The following is a 19,819-nucleotide window of genomic DNA, read 5'->3' as shown; positions in this document are numbered from 1 at the left end:
TTGGAATTAAGCTTCCTTTTACGAAGTTTGATGACTAATAGGGCCATCTAACAGCCATCGAGGCACTTTAGAAATCGCTGCTCAGAACAGTAATGTGGTACTGCAGCGGAACTATAGGCGGTGGTCATCAGGATATTCCCCTGTGGCGTGCCTTCCGTTCTCTTTCCTTCAATTTAAGATTGGTCTGAAGAAGTTAACTGATGAGTACATACGAAAATCATAGAGCTATGAATTCCTCTCATACCATTGCCAATAATTTATGTATGTATTCGTGTTTGTAATATTTCACACGTGCGAAATACTAAACACTATACTTTGTTTGATCGATGAATCAGGCGTCATTCATTAATGTTATGCACCAATGTCCTAATAATCAATGTTAAACACCCAACTCTAACATATCCATATACCATTTATTTTAAATAACAATAAAATGTGGTTGTGTTTAATATTACTACAGTACCTTAATATATTTGTGTAATAACAGATTTTTAAATACAACATAATTAATTTTATCGTTAATTTCATTTGGCAATAATCGGCCCGGGCACCTTGATAAGGATTAATGCTAATTAATCTGTTGCTGCAACAATAATCGTTGTCCATTTTCACAGCTTTCCTTGCAATATACATTTATACATGTTCTGCGTGGTGTAATTACCTACATGATATTAAATAGAGGGTTGGTAGTTAGGACTTATTACATAAGGACGTTTCTAGTGTAGTTATTTATCTAGACTCCGATTAGTCGCTTCAAACTAATCGCGGGTTCAAATACGGTGAGGATCGAAGTGAATCTGAGTTCGAACATTCACCCTTTAATCACCTTTATAGAAGTAGTGTAACTCTTCGCCATACCAAGAGTATTTAAAGTCTAAGGACAGCGTGTTGTGCCCTTGTTATTTACATGTAAACGATGTAGCTTGCAAACCATAAATATATTTTAGCCTAAACTTTTGGATTAAATTCGGAATTTGAATTAATAATGAATTTGGATTAATTTCGGTTTATTTGGTTTGTTACAGGTAAAGGCCCCGGCGTACTACATGGGCGGGCAGCAGCCGAGCACGCTGCCGCGCGGGGGGTCCATGCTGCGCGCCTACTCGCCCGCCGCCCCGCCCGTGCCCGCTGACCGTGTCAAAACCCATTCCGCCTCAGGTGAGAACTCAAGGCTAACGATACATACCAATTTAATACATTTTATAACAACCAGCCAATTTACTTTACAAAAATACGCAAGGAGGATACAGTTTTTAATACACAAGGTGACCAATTTGATGATTGCCAACTGAGTATTCAATTTGATTTAGTTTAATTATTTGAAGACGCATGTAACGCCTTGTGCCTCGCACTACAAACTGTGGAATGAGCTGTGGCCTGCGGTATTTCAGAACATATTCAACTATAAACCCACAAGAAAAGAATGGATTCCCTTTTATAATGCCAGAAACGCACCTGTAATCCTCTGGCGTGGCGGACGGCGTTAATAACGAAAAAAGTAGTGGTTTTAATAGATCCGGGACCATGTCGGGGTGTCTAAGTTAGGTAAAAGCGATGTTTGTAGGTCCTACTGCGCCGGCCAAGCCGTTGCGCACGTACATCCCAGGGAGTGGGTCAGAACGCTGTTTCCCCTTCGCTGCGACCGATTGCACTCGGGGCCCAGAACAACTGTACATGATCCCTGGTAACCAGACCCTCGCCCTACCAAACACATCACTTTCGCTTCTAAACTTAATTTGCCAATGCTTACAACTAATCAACTTAAATATTGCGCTAACGAACGCACCTTATTAATTTCTATAACCTATTGTTCGCCAAACTCTAATTGTGTACACCTTCCAACAGACTAACTTTCGTTTGTATACACGTTGTGAATGTGAATCAAGTTTTTCCAAATTTCTCTATGTCCAACCACCCGCGTGCCCTCAGATGCTTCGTCGTTTTTAATTCCTTTTTAGAGTGTTCTTTCACAAACGTATTGTGGACTCAGAGTCTGTTGTAAAACGTGCGAATTATTCGCACAAAAGGTATTGTATGAGCTACTCGTTTTAAATTTACAATAGCCTAATAGGTACTCGCATTAAACCGTTATACAAATATTTATTATACAATCGCATGCTTTGATTATAATTCTATTTTAGCTTGGAATATTATTATAGTATATATGGAGTACTATTGATATTTATATACACATAAATAAAATATTTAAGTTAACACGAAGTTGTGTATTGGAACAAAAGCGAATTGTTGTGTTTCTGTGCCCGAGCAGGCCATGCTGACGGCTACATGTCATCCCCCGAGCGCGGGGCGGCCAGGACCCCGTACGAGGACCCCTACTACTCGCAGTACCTCGGCACCGCCGCCGGGAGACCCACCATCGCCCCCATCATCGACGAGGAGACGGGGTCAGTAGAATATTTAAGAAAGACAATGTAAGGGATATGTGTGCCTTACATTGTCTTTAACTTTACATGTACTTCTGTAGGTATACCTACAGAAGTACACATAATGTTATTAACGCATTCTAGGTAGCAAATACCGCTTCTTCGTGTTTCTAAGTTGGTTAAACTTAACTTATGTGGTGGTATTATTGTTGAATTTTACAGAGACGCCGTCATCATAGATGAAGCTTACCAAATGTATGGCAATCCAATAGCCGGCGCTCCGCGGCCAATGCCGCGCCCCTTGTACGACGTCAGGTAACTTAGAGACAATGAATTTCAGTCGTTTGTGACAGTCATCGAATAAGATCGCTTGCTAACAACTCCAGAGTAAAGATTCCCCATTGATTAATCAACCGTGTGACAAACATTCGCTATGCAATATTGTGGCCACAATATACAAATAATGACGACGCCTCTATAAACAATACCAGTTCAATGCTCTCTCCAATCACAACAATAGCGATGCGATTTTGCTAAGAGCGATTTTATATTTTAAACACAGATGAAAACACCGTAAATATTTGTATGTAAGCAACTGAGCTGAGCATAGACCGGTATTCTAATTATGATTTTGCAGGCCACAGTTGGATGACATGCAACGCCTGCGCGTTGAGAAGATGGAGAGGCAACTGGCAAATTTGACAGGGCTCGTGCAGAAAGCCTTGCAGGTCCCGAACCAGCCGCCGGCGCCGGCCGCGGCCGCCGCCCCGCGCGCCGAGTACCAGCCGTACGTGCGCCCGCCAGCGCAAGGTGAGCTGCAGCTGCACAACACTTACCAAACATTTATGACTAATCTTGTTTTGTGACTAGCCGACGCCGAAACAAAAATATTTGAATTAAGTTAATACTAATACAGGCAAACAATATTGTTGCTGAACGACAATGGACCGCGAAAAGACAAAAGGAACCGGATTTCTAAACTCAAATTAAGCAAATATATAAGTATATCTCATAAGTATGGACCTGTGCCTGTACAATGTTAATGTATATAAATTCTCTCAATTACTTGGCCCGATCAAAGGCTTTGTAGTTTCTAACTCAAAGCTTCGTCCGTTAATGTAGCTTGCGTTTTCCTGCACTCAGATGCGGCAAGATTTTCCGGCAACGAGAGACCCCCTAAATTAGGCAGGGACAAATTTCGTAAGTGTAATCGGAGGCGGTTAAACAGTTGACGCTAATGCATTGCTAGTGTCGAGGGGAAACTGAACTTTCGAGACTAGCGAGTACTTACACGCTCACTACCTGTTACAAGGAAAAGAGCAATTTAAGAAAAGTTTAAAAGGTTAGGTTGCTTTGTTGTGGTTTCTCCACAATTTCCTATGCCGGTTATACATAGGAACCTAGTCGTTTGACGTCACGCCTAAGCCATAGGTAATGGAGAAAAATAAACCGCAAATTATGGGTTCTACCACATTCCATTACCAACCGCGTAAATGCTATGGCAATGAGATGTTTCCGCACATCTTGCCACGTCGAACAGGGAAAGCGTCACTTTCACACCGTCCATGTGTTCGACCAGTTGTCTGCCAAATGTCCACCCATCTGACGACATTCGCAATGCATTTAGCGAACTAAATCATTATCACGCCGATCGCTTGCTTGCTAAATCGAGTGGTACTGTTCTTATTTCAGCTTTCTAATAAAAAACTTAGGCTCAAGTGCATCTTGTATTATACCTTCGTTTTGAATAATTCGTCATCTCATCTACCTAATACATTGTACATTGTGAATCTTGACCAATCAGCTATTCTTCCCATCAAAATGATGAGTTTCATGAGCAATCAGGTAGTAAAGGCTTTCTTCCGTAGATAAATTCATTGCTGGGATTGATAATGAGGTGCGCCAGTGTGTATGGTAGTAGTAGTCTGCCATCGTGTCGTGGTACGCGCGGAAATGTCAACTCTGCTCACTAATCACATTTCGTTCTGTTAATTTTGTAGAATTCGTATTTCCTGAGTTGTATTATATTGTTTGTGTCTTTAGTATGTAATGTTTGGATTAATTACCTCTTTACTGTACAGTGTTATGATTTCGGATCACTTGTCTTGTCCCAGACTGAAGAATGAACATACACCGAATGTCATCATTCAATTTCAATTTCGTTTTTTTTTTTATTTTAATTATAAAATTTCTAATGTTATCTGTCCCCGTGTATAAATCCCCTTTAACATTTTGCACCTGAATTTGTATTTTAATTTCTTTTACACACTCAACACCACTCAAAACTACTAAATTGAATGAACACTACCTTTTTAAGTCTTTTCACAAAACTACCTCTGAAATCAATAATAAATTATGCACTCAGCCACTGATTCAGAATGATTCATTTCATGTACCGACTGTCCATGTGGTCTATCATAGGTTTTGGTAACATCAATGCATCGTGACCGATCACAAATAATTCAGACTCACCGAGCACTGAACATGCACTGACTAAATTAACATTTGTTATTTCAGAGAAGTCAGTCTCTTTTGAGAAGTCGGTTTCATTTAGCGATGATCCACCTGACATGAGCTCACCAAAGCAGCACTCCCCGCAGCACGCAGGTACGCATACAAACCGATGTTTACTTACTACCCTCGTTGCAAGTCGACTGCATTCTGTTATTAGTCTCTTAAGTAGTTACATAATATGTAACGGGCAATTGATCCACTAAACCCTAGGTGGTGGTTGTTTAATTTCAATCTACTTGTATGATCGTGCCATACTCAGGGTCCACTGACACAAAGGTATTTGGAAAAAACGTGTGTTGCCTGTACTGTATGGTTTTAATATATTTTAATGTTTACATTAATATAATCCCCTTTGATGCTAGCCTTTTTACACACAAACCAAGTCCTCATATTTTATTTTATTTAATAAAAATGCCAGCAGTCTATCTGTATCAAAAACCCTTCGTGAGATGAAATGATTTCCCACATTATATATACATATTATCTATGTATGATTATTGAGGTCAGTTGTTATTTTTGTTTACCAGTTAGAATCATTATTATCATTGATAACAGAATAGTCACATCCTCGGCTCTCACATAGACTATTTGTAATTACTTTCGAGATAGGAGAGAAAGTACGTGTAATTATTTCACTGGCGACATAGTCAATATTGGACACATCATTCTCAGAGTCGATAGAATCCTCTGCTGGTTATGTTTTTCTAATCACTATCGTAGTTAATGTCATAACCATGTTCATAATTCTTGTATTTGATTTCTTTCCGCTTACTTCTTTGCCATAACAAGCTGATTCCAAACCTACCAAACCGGCTATCAAATCGTCCACCCTGCCGCGGACGTCATCACAAGGTAATTCTTTGATATCCATTAATATTTATTTTATTGTATCTAAGATGTATGTAAATATAAATGTATCGAAAATGGTCTACAATGCCACCAGCTTGACAATTACGCCGGTGTTAATAAAATGTACCTACTTGAATAATTAATATTATTTGGTGGCGGATATACGCGGTGTACATTGACAGGAGAACTATCGGATGTAATGTTAATATACGACACCGATACTGATATATAAGTTAATCAAGTAAGTAACTCAAAAAGTGTCATTATGATGATTTCATACATTATTCCTACCTAGTAAACTTAGATTATAAAATATTGTAATTTCCTAAAAAGTTCGACTGTTTCTCCGTCTATCATCCACAGTATCTCCTGTCCATGTACATCAGCGTTAACGAATTCATAGGCAGAGTAACGTTTGCATCGTTCAACAAAAGCTTGGCAACAGCTTTGAATGATGTTCCATGGGAGAACAATTTGCTGGAGTAAAGCTGAAGCAATTAAAATCATGCTTGTATTGTATAGCTTTCTCCACATCTGTGAACCGGAGAGTGTTTAACACAGAAATTGTTTCATGATTGTATTGCAGAGCGCGATCGGCTGAAGCCAGCTCCTCCGCCGAAGCCAGCGGGTCTTGCTAGCCAGCAGCTGGCCCTGATACCCCAGAAGACCTGTACCATCAATGTATCTTCGGACTTCCCAGGGCAACTGCGTCTGTTGCAGAAGCAAAGTCGTGATTTGCGCATTGAGGTATGTTGGGTGACGAAAAATTTTATGTATGCTAACGCGAACTCTAACGCGACAATAAAGCTCTCAAGCGAAATGTTTGCTGTCAGCGAAATACTGTTCATGTACTGCTTGTTGGTTTAAGTCTTAAGTGACAATTTGATTCGCAGACTCGCAATATGCGCCGTTCTACTCTGAGTCACGCCATGCAAATGAGACAACTCATGGGCGACGCAATAGTGAAGATTGGAGCAATCGCCGAAAGCTTTTCAGAGCTTGATCCAAACTCAGTGCGTATACATCTTAAACTGTCACCGAAACATAAATATTCATAAGATTGTTAAAATCCATTAACTGTATAACGTTTCTTACGTAACATTACGCCACTTTTCTTCCAGTCTCAATAAAATATTCTAATGTTTGGTCCACATTGAGATATAATTCGTGCATGTGACAAGGTCTGTCATCACAATGTTTTTTAATCTTCCCACGCGTTGGTGATTACAGCAACTGTGCCGCGAGGAGGAGATCTACCGCCAGGACATGCTGCTGCTGGAGAATGACCTGTATGAGCTGGAGGCTACCGTCGAGCGTCTCCGTGGCCAAGCCGCTAACAGGTAACTCGTTAACCCACTTATGGAACATTTTGTTTTTAGGATCCTCGGTGTGCAGACAATTCTCTACAAGGGATTCTTCTATAAAGAAATCACTTCACTGTACTTAATATAATAAGCACTTTATAGTTTACAGAATAAAATGCGTATGTCCATAATTTTATGTTCTGTTATAAGTAACTATTCAACAATTACACGGTTTGTAAATCCCTTTTAATAAATTCCAGGGAGACTCGCGTAAACATGGCGGATATAGAGAGGATCGCCATGGTGCTCTCCAAGAGCAGCAAGACGGTCGCAGATTGGAAACTCAAATTCCCAATCCTGCAGGACACGATGAAGACTAAACTCGCTTCTGAGATGGAGAAGGTAAAAGACTGTAGTAGACTTTCTAAAAAAAAATATTCTTAATTTGTTCCTACTTAAAATAATCTGTATTACAATAAATATTTCAGTTAATCCCATTTGCACATTGATCCAACATAACATACCTTCCATTGCACCTAAAAACACAAAAGCTAAGAGTTTCAAATTATGTGCTATCATTTCCAGGTGGTCCGCAAGGAAAAAATGCTAGAAGAAGAGCCAGAGCGCCTGGAGCTGGCTCTTCGTCGCTGCAAGAAGCTCACAGGCACTCTGGTAACGCTGAAGCGGTAAGCCATACAATATCAATACCTTAAAGCTTTGTTAAGATTGTCGAACATTTTGTACTGACACATATATGTAGTGCTAATAATTCGAAATTGGCTCCGAACCATAATAGGTATATCCGATAATTATTAAAAGTGTTTGAATCCATATTTCAGCCTCGCTTGCGTCCAAGAGCAGCGCCTGCCACTGACTGACGGCCGCGTCTCCCCGGTGTCCTCCCAGAGCTCTTCATTCACCGCCGGCCCCTCTTCCGAAGAATGCGCATCAGATAGCTCCTGCCCCAACGCTGTCTCTCACTCTAACAAGGTATTGGAAGAGATTCACTTCTGAACACTACCCATAATGTACTGTAACCCTCCCAAAAAGAACAATTTGTGTTCGTCTAAACCCAGTAATAATGGTCTCTAGTGAAAGTTACAAAGTCTTGTCTGACCTCCCTGATAACATGAAACATTGAAACTTTGATATTTGCAGACAAATTCAGCAGATACTCTAAGTTAATACCAGTTGTTGATGCTCATACTTATTAATGAACCATGCGCTTAACAATTGCAGGTTTGCCAAGAGTTATAAAATTTGCATTTTTTTCCAACACTTCGATTTATTTGCGAAGTGTTTATTTTTGTTTATTTTGCTCTTCACTTCACCCTTAGCCTGGGTTTCGAACCCTGTAACATTTAAGGTTGGTTTGAACTGCATGCGCCCCTATATCTTTCTTTCACGACAACTTGGCATGTTTTGTGCATCCGTTCTTTAGCGTATCCTAAGCCATCACTAACGAGCTGAATACAAAAGCTTATTTTATTTTTCATTTTTGATATAATCTTTTCCTATACACTAGTTCATTTCGCATCGATATCCGATATATTGAATATATGTCCCGTGTATTCTGGGTGTTACCGACTTACAATTGGCCTCAAAATTTATTACGACGCAAAATTTTCAAAATTCTACGAAAAACAAAATTGGCATACAAAATTTAAATTATTACCGCATCCAAAAGTATTGCGACACACTCTGGTTTATAACGTATATAGTTTCTATATTTAGATAGTAAGTCTTTATGGAGAAATAAAAAGATCCAAATTATCGTGACGAGTCGAACTAAGAAAGACCTGGAGCTGATTATAAGGTGTGAATCAGCAGGTCTGAGGATGCTTCTTCAAAACACGAGAACTTAGTTTCGATTCTAAGGTCTAGATGTTATGTGAATTTTTGGATAAGTATACAGCAGATACCCGACCCTTACAACATATACGTTACGTAATAGAACTATGCAACAGATTAACAAACTAACACTACTAAGGAGAAGAGACTGCATCGTGGCACTCTTTCATTTTGAATGCGGGAGAGCCATGCGCGGTGTAGTACTATGGTGTACAGAAAACATTGCTTGCATTGTATTTCGCCACGTGAGTAAGGTTCCCGAGGAGAATTCCTCTCATCTCCCTAATCTCCAAATGCCCAATCGTCAAATTCCCAACCCCCAATGCAACGACCCATTTGTAACTCCTCTGGTGTTGCTAGTGTCCATGGACGGCGCCGATTGCTTCCCATCAGGTGATCTATCTGCTCGTTTACCGGCCACAATAAAACTGAACGAATATTGTTTAAGAAAAATTTTAGGTTTACACAGGAAATCTTTACAGCCACGAAGAAGATATTTTTAACTGCTTTTTTATATGTAATTTTTCCACTTGTATGTATTGGATTAAAATTTAACACGAATTGCTGTACAACTTCTACAAATTTCAATAAACACGTATATCGCACAGAAATGCACGTCCCGCTTTGAAATCACAAAAGTCTTCAAAATTGCAGTTTGAACAGTTTTATTTCGACACCGCACTTGACACAAATTTTTATTTTAATGCAGTTTTATTATCAAAATTATTGTTGTACGTGATTGGAGACAATGTATTATACATGTAGGTTGTAGGTGTATTGATAGGGTAAATAAATTTAAAGACTTTATCAATTGATTAGTCCAATTGGAAATACTATCTTATTATATACACGGCAGCAGACTTACACATCAGCTCTCATGTTATGACACCAGACCATCAGCTGGAAGCACCAGCCTTTGGGTCTTCATTGACTCTGTCGAACACCCAATTCTAATTTATCCGATGCCTGGATCTCTCCGAGTCATATGACTAACGTAGTTCAGTACAAGTTGGTAGTAACTCATGGTAACCTGGTATATCATCAGTATCATTCCAATCTGCAGAATTTTGTCAGTTCGAAACACAGTTAATTACATGCATAATTTTTGCCCGAATATAAACCCCTGGTATGGAACGTAAATCTACGTGAAACAATGTATTTTTTATTGTGCCCACCCCCATAAGGGCAGCCATGGCCTTCAATGCATTAAACAGTTCCTTCATCTCCCTCCCACTGATGATACGAACAGTCAATGCAGTGTGTTGTTACCCACATGTAGAACTATGTAAGACGTAGATTGTATATAATCAGAGGGTGATTACGACACTATTACAATTCTTTTGTAGTAGCAAAATCATGCCTGTGTGTGTACTTTGGTAAGAAATTAATCAATAATAAATAGTAATTAATTGTTTGGAATATTTCTGTTTCGCTGGCACCGTTCCAAAGGAAGTACAGCTGCTATAATAACGTAACTGGACAAAGAACATCTATGGTAAGTATTATAAGGCAGAGTGTGACGTGATACTACAGAATACAACGAACCTTGAAATTTTTTTGCACACATCCCTGCAACTAATGCACGATCCGTAACGTTGCGTTTTATAATCCTTGCTTTCGGAAAATAATGCCAATTTTAACAATAATGTCTACCATATCCAACATTTAGATGGACCTGCCACTCACAGCCACGCCCAAAAGCGTCATCCAAAGTTGATTGTATGTACAAACAGATATAAAAGTATCAAGTGAATAGGTAGTTATAGTCCCGTATTGTAAGTTCCTATATATTATGATATTTTACGTATTTGTGATCCAACGAGCGTTATCTTGATTTTTAAACCAAAATGACAGGGCTGGCCTTTAGCAATTACATCTAAAACTAAATAAAATTTAAAAGAAAACAAGTGTGAGTTCAAAGAACGCTCTAATCATACATGAAGTATGTTTGCAAATGTTGACTCCACATCAACGAATAGAAAACTAACAACAAAACTATAATTTGTTGAAACTACAATTTATTGAGAATGTAAAGTTTTTTACTATCGAAAATGTGATAGAAAATCGGTAACTGTCTCGTTGGACCACTTCATAGTAGCTATATTGTATCATACGTACATTATACATGTATCTGAGAGTACTCCATCGACACTCCATCGAGCCAGGCGCTACCAGTAGGCAGTACGAGACAGGCCACAATGCCAGGCCACAATTGAGACTTATGCCAGACGCTACACCACCTGTATCTGAAACATTATAATATTTTTATGTTGTGTCATTATTACCAAATTGTTTTAACAATGGATTTCATGGTCTTTTTCCGTGACGGTACGCGGCAGTTTGCCTGGAGACACAGTCGTAACTTCCGGGCGGCTATAGTAATCAACGAGTAATAAAATCTCTTCATAATACTATAATTATTCATTATTATTCATAAATACGTTTAAATTATTTATTTCTATATTTTATTCTACATCTGTAATTTTACTTTATTATTATATTTTATTTTTAATATATTCCATCGTCTATTTTTATATAATTTTATAAGAAATCTTTGCTTTAACTCTTTAGGCATGTTGGTGCACTGAATTTATAACTCCGCTTAACAATTCAAATGTTGTCCAAATTCGCTTGATTGACAGATATACATGGTTAGAGCCAGTCGCACACATATCAAGTCGATTTAGATCTTTGAGGAGTTCTAGCATACATTATATCTGACTCATTTCTGTACGAATCCCAGTTCAAAGCTGTTACGCTTTGAGTATGGCAACTTATCCCTCAAAATAAAACCTTTAGATTGGCTGGATGAAGATAAAGCAATTTTAGAAAAATCTATACTTACCGCAGTTCAAACTAAAATGTTTAGTTTAGTAAAATCGTTTTTCTATGATATTCCAGGCATTTTAGTTCCATATGTGTCAATACCTTGTGCCCATAGAGCAATTGCTATAATTTTAAATTAGGGATCAGCTTAGGACGAAAATACACAAAAGAATCAGACACGTTGGGAACACAAAATTGATATTTTTATATAAATCTTAACTTGTAAACGATCAGAAGACATGTCTGCTACAGCTCCTTAAATAATCTAAGTCAACTGAACCTGTAACCCTGTATATTGTATATTGGAAAACTTATAGAAATTTTACATATTTTTTCCAGTTCGAACAGTTTTGAAAAGATCGGTACGCATGCTTACAATATTAATAAAAGTAAATGGAACTGTAACTCTGGATGATAACGAATTTAAAGTTTAACGATATCTTTGGAGCGGATTTGTACGATCGTATGACAACAAGGCATGGTTTATAGTTTACCAACAGTTCCGCTTTAATAGATATTAGTTGAATTTTAACATGAACTAAAGTAACTCGGGCCAATGATGAACAACTTTCAACTGAATTTGCCATTGTGATAGTTGTGTGAGTACATGTCTCATAGAAGATGTAATTCGGTTCAAAGTTGATTGTTTACTATTTTCAACTCCATTTCAATTTCCACGTCTTTTTCTAAAATTTAATATTGGTTTTAATAATAACTGAATTTAAATTGGGCCTACTTTAATGGCATGCAGAAAGGTATTTGGAATGTGAATGTCGATACACTGGATCATTTTAACTTAAACATTGTATAATTTTATAATACAGTGATAATATACCGATATCGAGCAGTATAATAATTCCTAAATAATGAAGTAGTAAGTTCACATTCCAGGTTTCTTCTATAAAAGATCTAATTGGACTTAACGTTGTCGCACGTCGCATGCCATTAGATTGTGCAGCCACCAACAATGAAATGTATACTTTGATAAGTTTTCAAATACTTCCCCTCACATTCAATACTTATAGAAAAAGAATATTGTGTTGTCTGAAACAATAAAAGTACCTATTTCATTGCTAGTGGTTGTTCCTCAATAGTTACTACATCTAATTAAAATTGAAATAATTGGTTAAAAGCTTATGTTGGCAGAACCTTAGTAAATGTGGTAACAGAATTAATTATTAAGTCAAAATATTACTTAAATCGGCTAGTGGTGAAAACTGAAGTCCTAGATTATGGTGGTCTGGCCACTGTTCCCATTTTCAAGTGAGATGGTACAGGCCCTAACTACAAGAACCAATGGAACCCTTCTCAAGTTGTATAATGTTTTATTTAGACATCTATTTTACTGTAAAGGAAACCTAATTTGGTTATTTAGTAGTGTAGGGAGGTTGTTATGCTTACGTATAGGTTTTGTGCAACTATGTAATGTGTTACGGGGAGCGGGCAGTCGTTCGCAAACCGCCTTGTAGTAAAGACAATAAATCAACAGTGAATGTGTTAATGTATTTCATTTACCGATACAAATACCTAAAGTAGCTTTAAACTACATAGCAACCCACGACTTTACCAAAATAAAGGCCCATATCACTCTCCAGTCATTACAATAGCTCCATAGCTGATTTCGTCTCAGTGGGTTTTCACTTTTGCTCAGCTGTTGAACAAGTGCAAGCTGGTCCATAGTCCTTGTTAGCACTACTGATGTAAAAAACCAATACTTAGCCGTTTTAAGTATCCGATGGTCGCAAGTTCTATATTTCCTGGACCAAGGTTTCTGTCAACATTCAAGTTAAACTGACAAAGTTAAGTAATGACTCTCACTTTGTTTGAAAGTTCACAAAATTGAAGTGTTACACGAAGCACATAATCCGGACGTGTGTTCATATTTCTCTCATGTTCTTGATTATTTCTTTACATATATATTTTATTTTAATGATTTCATTTAGTTCTTTTTTGATTCGTAGGCTCTCATTATATCTGTGTGTCCGTGAAATATGAACACGCTGTCGGTCGTTGTCGATAGATAGTGTAACAAGCATGTTGTAATTTACTGTAGTTGCTTTGAAACAATAGTTTGTGCATCTTGCTGTTTTCTATTTTGTTGCAGCGCATTGTCGATATCAGGAGCAGCTCACAGCCAGATTCTTCCGGACATGAATGAATTCCCTTAAACGACTCGCCATCTCCCCTTCCTTCTACTAACCCTCGACGTGACTTCCACTTTCAATTTTTCTCTCTGGCACATTCCAATATCTATTTTGATTTCTTAAACATTTCTAATTATTGAAGATACATTGTGCTCCTCCCAAACCCTTTGGAAATCTATCCCCTATAGATAATTAGTTAAATAATAATATTGCTAAACACACCTCGATGGAGCACAGGTAATTATACTTTGGAAAAATTGTATTCGCTTCGATATAGGTACAGTCGTTACGTAAAACTAATAATGAGTATAATTTGCACATGATGGCAATGTTTGATCATAGTAGCGGTTGCAATTATTCCACTTTGGGCTTTTCTTAGATTAGTTTTTGATTAAAAATGTCACTTTGACATAGCTTCCTTTAGTAGGTAGTATATACTGTTACGGCTAAATAAGTAATATATCCGATATATAATTATATATTTACCAGTAATGTGTATAATGCCGGCATTCTGTACAATTCCTTGGCAATTAATATAATACCGGGGCAATGTATGAAATATTATATATTTTATTTTAGTCTTTTATCGCTCTGAAAATAAAGAAGATTTGCTTATTTGATTATGCAACTCGAATTGTTTGTATAGGCACATTAGTGCTAATACAAATTGTAGGTATCGGTCATATAAAATTAAATACGTGTGATAAAATCCATTGGCAATAAAAAATTATTCATTTTGACCATTCATCGTGTTTTATTTCGTGAAGTTATTTACTTAAAAGGCGAGTAAATGGTAACTATTTTCATATAGTACTTTAGTATGTTTGTGCTTATGAACCAAAGGAAAATAGTACATACTGGGAACATTCAAAGGGCCAGTTTAGTTTGGCTCCTTTAAACTCTGCAGAATGCGGGCCATAATGAACAAACATATTAATCAGTTACATCTTCTGCAGAATTCTGAAAATCAATAAAGGTTGTATTATTTTTTAGAAGTTGAAGTTAAATTAGAGGTAAATTATCTATCAGATGCAGTACATACATAGTTGGAAAATATTTACAACGTTTTCAAAAATTCGTATTATAATGAAAACTGCAGCAAAATCCGAGGTGTTATTGAAAAGATAAAAAGTGTAGAAACAGAAAAATCTAAACATATTGAGAGTCGACAGCAAATAATGATAACTAACAATAAGCTACCTACGTAGACCGTCGCAACCATATTCTCGTCTTTTAAACATATTAGCTATTGTATGCAATGCCTACTGCTTGGGCAAACTTTGCAATGAAAATATTTCATACGGGCACACGCGCGTTGTGTAGAATACATTGTACAGATTATACAGATTGCCGGCAACATGTTATACACTTCATAATTTTTTTTACTAATGGCAAAATCATCACAATTGTTAAGAGTAAATACGTCTCTAATATATTAAAGTTCTCTTTTGATATAGAGTCACGAAATGAACTCGTTGCGATATATGTCACAAGGAACCAATGTACCTAACTGTTATATGTATCTCTAATAATTACCAAATCTTACTTCCTCACCTGTAACTCTGTACGTTCCAACGATACTCCACCACGTTTCGGTTTTACTTCCCACTAGATATAGGCAGCTCGTCTATACTTCCCTTTCTTTTCTGTCGTCAAATAGAACATTGTAAGTAATGACTTATCAATTTATTTCTACCTGTCTATTGTCTATTTGCTATAAATTCAAATGAAATTTGCCAACAATACCAATAGTAGTATTTAATGAAATTGACGTACATGTTACGTATTCGACGACAAAGAAGAAAGGCGTCGCCTTTTTCGTTACTATTTTATTCTTTTTGAATGATTGTGGTCGCATTCAGACATAGTATTGTCTTATTCTAAGTGTCTTCAATGGACTGAATGCGGTGTTAAATGTTTTGAATCAGTGTCTTTATGTCTTAATAAAAGTGCGGTTGCAATGTGCTTTCAAGTGTTAGATGTTAGCTGAATGTTATGTTTACCTAATCGAGCCTCGAGTTTACGGCATACGTGCAACCGCTCTTTTATAATGTCTGTTGGAGATCGGCGAGCACAGCTAGAAGTTCGTGGAATGGTGCGCAGGGCAGCGGCGGCGTGTGCGTCGGGAGAGGAGGAGGAAGTGGAGGAGGAGGAGGAGGAGGGAGCCGGGGAGCGGACGTGCGGCCCGAAAACGCCCTCGATGCGCTACTAGATGAACTGCAGACGTTCGCGAAGCCGGCGGAGCGCGGCGGGCGCGGCGAGGGGCCGCTGCGGCGCCTGCACTCGTACCCCAGCGGCAGCGACACGGACGCGTCGCCGCCCGTGCGCGCGCGCGGCCAGCACCCGCCCAAGCCGCCCGTGCCCGAGCGCCACCCCGAGCTGCTGGCCATGGCCGCGCGCCGCGCGCCGCCGCCGCCGCCGCCGCGCACCACGTCGCGCTCGCCGCTCGCCTCGCCCACTTCGCCCGCCTCGCCGCCTCGCTGCGACCCAGACCCCTGCCTTCTAACCCTGCACCCCTCCGAAACTTCCGACGACGACAAGGCCACCAGTCGAAACACACCCCTCGAACAACGACATCAAGAGCTACTGAAGAAACAAAAGGCGCTGCAAGAACAATACGCAAGGCTGCAGATGATACAACGAAGCGGCCCCACGCTGCCGCCCACCGCACAGCCTGACCTCAAGAAGACAGGCAGCGAGTCCAACTTGCTGAGTAAGATGAACCTGAACATAGCGCCGGCCGCGTCCGGCAGCATGACGCACCTGGCCGGCGACCACGAGCGCCACGCCGACGGCACGATGGCCGCCGACACGGGCCGGCAGCCCGACTCCGTGGCCACTACTAATAAGGTTTACGAGACTGACATACTGTGACCTTGTAGTCGATGCTTCATATCTGTTTAAGAGATCACGCGCATCTTGCGACGAGACGGTCGCGTCTCGAGTCTATCAGTATGCGGCAAGCCGCCGTGGGCCGCGGCGCCCGCACCGACCGCCAGCACAGGCTGCGACTACAGAATGCGCGAGGGCTCCTATTTATATATAGTATTGTTAGTAATTAATAGTACTAAGTTTTTTTACGTTAGGTACATGAAGTTTGCTAATTTCTACTACATATTTGTTACCTAGTTTCATACTGTCGTCATTAAGTTTATGTCCCGCATGCTTTTTTCCCAACACGACGACTTTCAAGCAAGTTCAACGGCAAATGAAATATTTTAAAATATTGGAATAACTGATTGTTTATCAAAATAACAAAAAAAACATACTTATTAACTTATAGGAACACTATATAATCATTATATTGATGTGTAGCCAGTATTGATAATCCATTCTAGAAGTAATCACGTGCACTCCGCTCTGCCCTGCATGTTTGATGTCGGCTCGTTCTGTGCGCAGCTAGGTTCCACCCTCACAGCTCTACTGTCCGTATATATACCTATATATACATATATCTATATATATATACATATATACCTATATCCTCTAATTTAGCTGATTAAACTTTCTTATAATTATCGACTTACACTAAGTCCTTGTATACCGAGTGCCAAAATTTATATCCTGCTCTATAAACTACGTTTCGGAAGTAAGCAACGATATTTAATAGTCGTAGAATCGTACGCGATCCGGATTTATGAAAAGATCTTTGTTTAATATTCTATATGAAACATCAGTGAAAAGGTATAGGTACTCAATACATGACTGGATTTCAAAGAAGTCATTGAATCGGCAAGGATTCGTACAAAAACTATACAAATGGATCCTATATTAAGTGGTAATGTGCCAACAAGTAGTAAACATAGATCGTTTTGTTCGCTCGGAGCACCAAACCCTCGTAGAATGTGGTTCCTCGACGCACCATCTCATACAACGAACTGCTTGTTGTATAACATATTGATACAAATTACTACCTTCTACTTTTTATTAGGAAACTATTTAATATTCTTGACGGCTCATTAAAAGATATTTATGTATATTTGGAATATATTAATCGACTGTGATAAGAAAAAGTTACCTAATTTAAATGCATAAGAATTGAATTTTTACTACAATCTATAATGATATCGTGGCTAATTTCTTAACTAATATTTATTTGTATGTCCGTATGTTACCGTCTTCGCTACGACTTTACAAACGACTCAGTACTCGCAACCGTCAACAATATTAGATAAGTAAGGACTGTCACACTTACTGGTTGATACATGAACCTATCAATGTACGTGCAATGTGCATACTTGTCAACATTAGCGAAAACAACTTATAAATTGAATATTGTCGTATAAAATAACCTTATTTTTAGATTCGAATTATATCCTACATTAGAATGATGTAATAGTTCTAGATCTTTAGTCATAGATATACACGGTGTCTGGATTTGGACCTGTCGTAGCAAATTCTCGTTAATGGAAGTTATTTTAGCAGTTATTCTGTCGGATTAGGGAAAAATTAAATTTTACATCTATAGATTATGACTGCAAAAAATTAATACTTTAAAAAGCACTAAAATAAAGAAAAAACTGAAACTACCAACGTTTTCACGTAAAATTTGTGATTACAAAATCAATTATATACAAATTTACAAATGTGTCTCCTAAACTGAAAACCTTAAACTGTCATTTGTTAATGTACTCCTACGTATGTCGTGTCCAAATCCAGTCACCCTGTATATATCACTCATTCTTAATAAATCTTCGCGCTTTTCCAAAGTTCGTTGCAAATATCACATAAATACAAGCACTGGTAACTTTGCAAGACGTTTTCTTACAAAAACTAAAAAAAACTACTGTTTATATGTATATTGTTTATAATTTTACGCTTTTTGAGCCTAAATAAATCACTATACTTCAAATGCATTGAAATAGAAGAAAATATTGTGTAGAAAAATATTATAGGTGTTGAAAATATATTTTTAGGATTTTAAGAGCGTGCTTGGTTCGAAAAATAGCAATCGACTCGATGGGGCAATGTGAAATGCCTTAAAAATCGTGTGGCAAATTAGTTTTACAAATGACCCAGACCCATCAACAGCTGAAATACATAATATCCACAGCTGAACATTCAAGTTCTCGATGTAATTAATGGTCAACATTTAAAAATAAATAAATCGCGAAGTTTTGAAACACCTACGTCAGATATTCGATACCAAGCGCACTAGTAAAATCCTTAAAGTGAATTTTGAACACTGAATTAAAATTTCGAAAAATAAGCTTAGTCATTGTAAACGTATCTATGATTAAATAGGACATTAAGGAATTGTCTTTGTTTCATTATATTTTCATTTAATTTACGGTAACGTGCCAAATCATTGCTTCTTTTTACATTTGTAAGTATTTTTCTAGTATTTTTACTTAGTTCATTTACCCATTTTTGATGATGTTTAAGAAAAAAAACTTTGACATGTTTTATAGCTATTTATATTAATTTAAATCTTTTGTAGATTATGAATGTTATCTGCGAATGATTTTAGCTTAAAGCAAACTTATGATGATCTATTGTTATTATAATTAATTATGATAAAGTACGATTTGTTTAGTTTTAAAAAAATCATGTTAATTGTGTAATAGTTAAATCAAGATAGCTTGACAATGTTTTAATGTGAAATAAATAAAGAAAGGTTCATTGGGTTTTATTTCTTACTAGATTACCTTAACCACCTTACATATTAAAAAGTAATATCATTATTTTTCCACAACACACCTACACTACAAAGCTTAAAAGCTGCTAGACTATCTTTTTAAACTTTACCTAAATTATTTTTCCTGACATTTTGATACAATTTAACCTTGTTGTGGGTAAACGTTCAATACCTTTTCAAAACACCCCTCCTACTCCTATGCTACGAAGTCCCCTGGTAACTACTTTGTAAGAAAAATGTCATAAAAAATTGTGACACAAAAAACAACATTTACGTTGAAGAATTTGAATTACCCATAAGCTATTCAAT

At 37.8% G+C, this 19,819-nt stretch overlaps 1 protein-coding gene across 24 annotated transcripts in view; it reads left to right on the top strand.

Moving 5' to 3' along the window:
- Window positions 1–19,492, top strand: part of LOC118263888 (coiled-coil domain-containing protein AGAP005037) — a 355,131-nt gene extending 335,639 nt beyond the window's left edge. For 11 of the 24 annotated variants that reach the window (XM_035576117.2, XM_035576144.2, XM_035576101.2 and 8 more), the window contains 15 exons: window positions 1,026–1,158; window positions 1,565–1,684; window positions 2,270–2,405; window positions 2,607–2,699; window positions 3,022–3,194; window positions 3,528–3,584; window positions 4,902–4,991; window positions 5,688–5,750; window positions 6,334–6,494; window positions 6,641–6,760; window positions 6,978–7,087; window positions 7,312–7,453; window positions 7,637–7,737; window positions 7,891–8,041; window positions 15,976–19,492. In XM_035576117.2, the coding sequence (XP_035432010.1) occupies window positions 1,026–1,158; window positions 1,565–1,684; window positions 2,270–2,405; window positions 2,607–2,699; window positions 3,022–3,194; window positions 3,528–3,584; window positions 4,902–4,991; window positions 5,688–5,750; window positions 6,334–6,494; window positions 6,641–6,760; window positions 6,978–7,087; window positions 7,312–7,453; window positions 7,637–7,737; window positions 7,891–8,041; window positions 15,976–16,746 (2,421 nt within the window). In that variant the 3' untranslated portion in view covers window positions 16,747–19,492. The other 13 variants (XR_004782630.2, XM_035576169.2, XM_035576178.2 and 10 more) reach the window with 13 other exon arrangements.
- Window positions 19,493–19,819: the final 327 nt, after the last annotated feature.

Source organism: Spodoptera frugiperda, chromosome 25, assembly GCF_023101765.2.
Source record: "Spodoptera frugiperda isolate SF20-4 chromosome 25, AGI-APGP_CSIRO_Sfru_2.0, whole genome shotgun sequence".
Taxonomy (NCBI): Eukaryota; Metazoa; Arthropoda; class Insecta; order Lepidoptera; family Noctuidae; genus Spodoptera; species Spodoptera frugiperda.
Note: the sequence above shows the minus strand (reverse complement) of the source record. Positions and strands in the feature narration are given on the sequence as shown.